A 7,575-nucleotide genomic window follows, 5' to 3' on the forward strand; every position below is an offset into this window, starting at 1 on the left:
GGTTAAATTTTTTTTTTCTGATTGAACTTTTTTTTTAAATTAGTTTATTGGGGTGACAATTGTTAGTAAAGTTACATAGATTTCATGTGTACAATTCTGTATTATATCATCTATAAATCCCATTGTGTGTTCACCACCCAGTCAGTTCTCCTTCCATCACCACATATTTGATGCCTTTTACCCTCATCTACCACCCCCTCCCCCCTTACCCTCTGATAACCACTAAACTATTGTCTGTGTCTATGAGGTTGTGTTTCTCATTTGTCTGTCTTGTTCTTTTGTTGATTTTGGTTTATATACCACATATCAGTGAAATCATATGGTTCTCTGCTTTTTCTGTCTCACTTATTTTGCTTAGTATTATAATCTCAAGATCCATCCATGTTTTCACAAATGGTCCTATTTCATCTTTTCTTACCGCCAAATAGTATTCCATTGTGTATATATACCACAACTTCTTTATCCATTCATCTATCGAAGGACATTTTGGTTGTTTCCATGTCTTGGCCACCGTAAATAAAACTGTAATGAATATTGGAGTACATGTGTCTTTATGAATAAACATTCTCAGATTTTTTGGGTAGATACCCAGGAGACAGATGCTGGGTCATATGGTAATTCTATTCGTAATTTTTTGAGGAACCTCCACACTGCCTTCCATAGCAGCTGCACCAGGCTGCATTCCCACCAACAGTGTATGAGGGTTCCTTTTTCTCCACAGCCTCTCCAAAACTTGTTACTATTTGTCTTGTTGATGATAGCCATTCTGACTGGGGTGAGGTGATATCTCATTGTGGTTTTGATTTGCATTTCTCTGATGATTAGTGATGTTTAGCATTTTTCATGTCTATTTGCCATTTGTATGTCCTCTTTGGAGAAATGTCTCTTCAGGTCCTCTGCCCATTTTTCAATTGGGTTGTATGTTTTTTTGTTGCTGAGTTGCATGAGTTCCTTACATATTTTGGATATTAGCCCTTTATCGGAGGCACTGTTTGCAAAACTCTTCTCCCATTCAGTTGGTTGCCTCTTTATATTGTCGATGGTTTCTTTTGCTGTGCAGAAGGTTTTAAGATTGATATAGTACCATTCATTTATTTTAGCTTTTACTTCCTTTGCCTTTGGAGTCAAATTCATAAAATGCTCTTTGAACCCAAGGTCCATAAGTTTAGTACCTATGTTTTCTTCTATGCAGTTTCTTGTTTCAGGTCTTATGCTTAAGTCGCTGATCCATTTTGAATTAATTTTGGTACATGGTGACAGATAGCAGTCTAGTTTCATTCTTTTGCACATGGCTTTCCAATTCTTCCTGCACCATTTATTGAAGAGGCTGTCTTCTCTCCATTGTATGTTTTTGGCTTCTTTGTCAAAAACTATCTGTCCATATTTATGTGGTTTTATTTCTGGGTTCTCAATTCTATTCCATTGGTCTATGTGTCTGTTTTTCTGCCAATACCATGCTGTTTTGATTATTATTGCCCTGTAGTACAAGCTAAAGTCAGGGAGTATGATACCTCAAGCATTGTTCTTCTTTTTTTTTTTTTTTAAGATTGCTTTGGCTATTCGGGGTCTTTTGTGGTTCCAGACAAATCTGATGATTTTTTGTTTTATTTCTTTAAAAAATGCCATTGGGATTTTGATAGGGATTGCATTAAATCTGTATATTGCTTTGGGTAATATGGCCATTTCAACTATGTTGATTGTTTCAATCCATGAGCACAGAATGTTTTTCCATTTCTTTGTGTCTTCTTCAATTTCATTTAAAAATGTATTGTAGTTTTCAGCATATATGTCTTTCACATCCTTGGTTAAGTTTATTCCTAGGTATTTTATTCTTTTTGCTGCAATTACAAAAGGAGTTGTGTTTTTTATTTCTTTTTCTGAGATTTCATTGTTAGTATACAGGAATGCAATGGACTTTTGTACATTGATTTTGTAGCCGGCAACTTTACTGTATTCATTGATTGTTTCTAATAATTTTTAGGTGGAGTCTTTAGGATTTTCTATATACAGCATCATGTCATCTGCAAAGAGTGACAATTTAACTTCTACATTCCTAAATTTGGATGCCTTTTATTTCTTTCTCTTGCCTGATTGCTTTGGCAAGGACTTCCAACACTGTCGAAAAGCAGAGGTGATAGGGGACAGCCCTGTCGTGTTCCTGAATGTGAAGCCAAGGGCTTCAGTTTTTCACCATTAATTATGAGATTAGCTGAGGGTTTGTCATATATGGCCTTTATTATGTTAAGGTATTTTCCTTCTACACCTATTTTATTAAGTGTTTTAATCATAAATGGATGTTGTATCTTGTCAAATGTTTTTTCTGCATCAATTGATATAATCATATAATTTTGTTCTTTATTTTGTTTATGTGATGTATCACATTGATGGATTTGCATATGTTGAACCACCTTTGTGCCCCTTGGGTGAACCCCATTTGGTCGTGATGAATAATCCTTTTAATGATGAATAATCTTTTTAATGCTTCGTTGCATTTGATTTGCTAGAGTTTTGTATAGGATTTTTGCATCTATATTCATCAGAGATATTGGTCTGTAGTTCTCTTTTTTTTGTGTTGTCCTTACCAGGTTTTGGTATCAGGGTAATGTTGGCCTCATAAAATGAGTTGGGGAGTACTGTCTCTTATTCAATTTTTTGGAAGAGTTGAGAATGATTGGTATTAGATCCTCTTTGAAGGATTGGTAGAATGCACTACTGAAGCCATCTGGTCCAGGACTTTTGCTTATGGGAAGGTTTTGGATGACTGATTCAATTTCATTACTGGTGATCGGTCTGTTTAGATTTTCCATTTCTTCATGGTTCTGCCGAGGAAGGTTATATGTTTCTAAGAACTTGTCCATTTCTTTTAGGTTATTGAATTTGGTGGCATATAGCCCTTCATAGTATTCTTGGATGATCCTTTGTATTTCTGTGTCATCCGTGATAACTTCCCCTTTTTCATTTCTGATTTTGTTAATTAGTGTCTTCTCTCTTTTTATCTTAGTGAGTCTAGCCAAGGGTTTGTCAATTTTGTTAATCTTTTCAAAGAACCAGCTCTTTGTCACATTAATTTTTTCTATTGTCTTTTTGTTCTCTATTCCATTTAGTTCTGCTATGATTTTAATTATTTCCTTTCTTCTGCTGACCTTGGGTTTCACTTGTTCTTCTTTTTCTAGTTCTTTAAGGTGTAACATGAGGTTATTTATTGGGATTTTTCTTGTTTCTTGAGATAGGCCTGCAATGATATAAATGTCCCTTTTCAAACTGCTTTTGCTGCATCCCAAAAATTTTGGTAGGATGTATTTTAATTCTCATTTGTTTCTATGTATCTTTTGATCTCTCCTCTAATTTCTTCTTTGACCTCATCGTTCTTTAAAAGTATGGTGTTCAATCTCCATGTATTTGTGTTTTTTTCCTGCTTTCTTTTTGCAGTTGATATCCAATTTCAAAGCCTTGTGATCAGAGAATATGCTTGGTATGATTTCAATCATCTTAAATTTCCTGAGGTTAGTTTTATGTCCCAATATATGGTCTATCCTTGAGAATGTTCCATGTACACTAGAAAAAAAATGTACAGTCTGATGTTTTAGGATGAAGTGCTCTATAAATGTCAATTATGTCCATTTCATCTAATGTGTCATTTAGGGTTGCTATTTCATTATTTATTTTCTCTTTGGATGATCTATCCATAGCTGTCAATGATGTATTTAAGTCCCCTAGTATAACTGTTTTGGTCAATTTCTCCCTTTAGTTCGGTTAGCAGTTGCTTGGTATATTTTGGTGCTCCCTGATTGGGGGCATAAATATTGATGACTGTTATGTCTTCTTGTTGTATAGTCTCCTTTACCATTATGAAATGTCTATTTTGTCCCTTGTTACCTTTTTCACCCTGAAGTCTATTTCATAATCAGTATGGCTACACCTGATTTCCTCTGGATACCATTTGCTTCAAGTTTCAATTTCTACTCTTTCACTTTGAGTCTAAGAAGCAGGTTAAAGTGTAGATAAAGGGTCAAATTTAACAATGGAAGAAATTTTAAAAGCAAACTACAGGTCTTATAGGTAGGTACATTTTGTCCTTAAGACATTCAGAATTAGCATTCTATTCTTTCCAAGTGATATTTTTTCTCTAATAACTGTAGTTGTGATTCACCAACAGTCGGTTCACAGAGGATTCAAATATTAGATGACTGAACTTTAATTTTTTAAAAAATATTGTGGAGATGCTAGAAAAATAATTACCAAAAAAGTGTCATTGGCTTCAACAGTAATGAAGTTATTGTAGATGTTTAAAAATATTACTCAGCCATAAGAAAACAAGAAATACTGCTATTTATGATGACATGGATAGATCTAGAGAGTATTATGCTAAGTGAAATAAGTCAAGCTGAGAAAGACAAATACCATATGTTTTCACTTATACATGGAGTATAAAGACAAAACAAAACAAACAAGCAAAACAATAACTGACTCATAGAAACAGAGACTAAAGGAATGGTTACGGGGGGATGGGTGAAAAGGTAGAGAGGAATATAGTCAATAAGATTGTGATAAGCTTACACAGTGACAGATGGTTACTAGAATTAGTGGGGTGATCACATTGTAAGGTATAAAAATGTCGAATCACTGTATTCTACACCTGAAATTAATATAACTAAGATTGTATATCAACTACACTTAAATAAAAAAGTTAATAAAAACATTAAAAAGCAGTTGGGGGTTCGAATTGAAAGTCAGGTTGCAGAGGCTTAAAGCTTAAATGGAGTAGAAGTAAGATGAGAAGGTGCAGACACTATCTTTTTAAAGAAATTGAAAGCCTAATAAAAAAAAAACACAACCTGGAAGATTACAAGTAGTTATTATTAAATGTATTCTTAGCTTCAGGGGCTTTGAGAGAAAGAGTACTGCAGTCAATTAACAAAAATAACATGGATTTATATGAGGATATCTTTTTGTAAATATCTTGAATACATTTTCTCACACTATAAATAAAACAGCTGTACATCAAACCACCTTGAGTTAAGAACAAGCAATATAAGTAGAGAAGAAGAGTCAAAGGAAAATCTCAGGATCCAGGGTTGTGTTTTGTTGTCATTGTTAATTGTTTGTTTTCCAGGAGAAATGCATCTTACCCTTAAAACAATCTTTTCATACTAACAACTGAAAAGCATTCATGTTTTTAACTATGTGGATATGTCCTGTATCCAAGGTTTGTCTTAGACGAAGAAGGATTAAGTACACATGAAATAACATCACCTTTTTTCCCCCTAACTTATTTGTAAATCCAATCCATATAATGAATTACAAACAATCAACTACATTTATACATTTTAAGGGGCAAAAAAATTATCTGACAAAAACTTCGATTATTTTACAATAACAAGAATCGTGAAGGAATAATCCACTGCTCATACAAGAATATTCAGAAAGGCTATTGGAATAATGGCAATATTGATTATGATGTGAAAGGAGAAAATAAATGTACACTGGATTGCTTGGTTTTTATATGTACAGTCTTTATATGCACAGAATTCAAATATCTAGGTCCCGATAAAATCTCTTCTTTTTATATGCTGATTGGATAGATTTCAAAAGTCAGTGATGAGAAACCACACACCAGTAACAACTTTTATCCTGCTGGGACTGACGAATGATCCACAACTGCAAATTCTGCTTTTTATCTTTCTATTTCTCACCTACTTATTGAGTGTAACAGGGAACCTGACTATTATCCTTCTCACATTGGTGGACTCCCATCTTAAAACTCCTATGTACTTTTTCCTCAGAAATTTTTCCATCTTAGAAATCTCATTTACCACTGTCTGTATTCCTAGATTCCTGTACAGCATATCAACCGGGGACAATAGCATTACCTACAATGCTTGCGCAAGTCAAATATTTTTTGTTATTCTCTTTGGAGCAACAGAATTTTTTCTCCTGGCAGCCATGTCTTATGACCGCTACGTTGCTATCTGTAAACCCCTTCATTACATGACCATCATGAACAATAGGGTCTGTGCCTTTTTAGTCCTCTGGTGTTGGGTGTCTGGCTTGCTGATCATTCTCCCACCCCTTAGCTTGGGCCTCCAGCTTGAATTCTGTGACTCCAATGCCATTGATCATTTTAGCTGTGATGCAGGTCCCCTCATGAAGATCTCATGCTCAGATACATGGGTAATGGAACAAATGGTTATCCTCGTGGCTGTATTTGCACTCGTTATCACCCTAGTGTGTGTGTTTCTGTCCTACACATACATTTTCAGGACTATTCTGAGATTCCCCTCTGTCCAACAAAGAAAAAAGGCCTTTTCTACCTGCTCTTCCCATATGATTGTGGTTTCTATCACCTACGGAAGCTGCATCTTCATCTATATCAAGCCCTCAGCAAAGGAAGGAGTGGCCATTAATAAAGGCGTATTCATGCTAACTACTTCTGTTGCCCCCTTGTTGAACCCTTTCATTTACACCCTGAGGAATAAGCAAGTGAAACAAGCTTTCAATGACTCCATAAAGAGGATACTATTTCTCTCAAAGAAATCGACATTTTGATGAATAAGACAGAGTAAAATGAAAGAAGAAAGTCCTCTAAATAATTAAGTACAGCTCCTAACTTTTTCATTGTTTTGTGCCTGTAATTTACTCTTACTAATCTTCTCAAAGTCGTTTAATGCTGCATTCTAATCTCATCTTAAACTTCTTCCAAACAAAACTCATACATCATGTTTTTCCTATTTGTGAAGCTTAAAATATATTTCCAAGTAGTTAAACTTGCCTCCATTTCTGACGTAGTGCTTTCTTCAGTGCTCTTGGGAAGAAGAGAACACAATAATATTTAAAAGTATTTGAATTATATAGCAGATACAGTATATAGTAATAGTACTAGTTTCTCTCTCTAAGTCAAAGTTATCAAAATTAATATCATAAATCTAAGAATAAAATAAAACATAGAAAACAGCAAGAGCAAAGATGTATTAAAAATAAATTAAACCAAATAAGGCCTTCTAGGCTAATTAAAATAATGAAAACAACAAAGTGGAGAGATATTAGTGGGAATTTGGGAATAATCAGTATTGAAGAAGTGGAAACATCTTCATAATCACTGATAAGATGTATAGTAGTCCTCAAATATCTGGAGGGGACATGTTCCAAGACACCCAGTAGATGCCTTAAACCTGAGGTAATACCAAACCCTATATATGTTTTCTCCTATACATACATACCTTTTCACTTGAAGGAAGCACTTTCTGGCTTCTATTTGGCATATTCAAATTGCCAGCATCACTACTCTTATGTTTTGGAGTCATCATTCCATGAAATAAGGATTACTTGAACACAAGCACTGCGATACCACGACAGTCCATCTGATAATCAAGACGGCTATTTAGTGACTAATGGACAGGTAGCATATACAGTGTGGACAGAGGGATGATTCAGGTCCAGATGGGATAGAGAGTGACAGCACGAGATTTCATCACAGTACTCAGAAGACAAGCAATTTAAATCTTATGAATTGTTTATTTCTGGGATTTTCTATTTAGTATTTTTAGACCAGAGCTGAGCCTGGGTAACAGAAACCAC

At 34.7% G+C, this 7,575-nt stretch overlaps 1 protein-coding gene across 1 annotated transcript; it reads left to right on the top strand.

The window, feature by feature from the left end:
- Positions 1 to 5,598: 5,598 nt before the first annotated feature.
- LOC141568624 (olfactory receptor 6C2-like) lies at positions 5,599 to 6,546 on the top strand. Its single transcript, XM_074319021.2, has one exon. The coding sequence runs from the start codon at positions 5,599 to 5,601 to the stop codon at positions 6,544 to 6,546; it is 948 nt and encodes a 315-aa protein (XP_074175122.1).
- The last annotated feature ends 1,029 nt before the right edge of the window (positions 6,547 to 7,575 follow it).

Source organism: Rhinolophus sinicus, chromosome 1 (genome assembly GCF_057876585.1).
Source record: "Rhinolophus sinicus isolate RSI-liver-muscle chromosome 1, RSI-T2T, whole genome shotgun sequence".
Taxonomy (NCBI): Eukaryota; Metazoa; Chordata; class Mammalia; order Chiroptera; family Rhinolophidae; genus Rhinolophus; species Rhinolophus sinicus.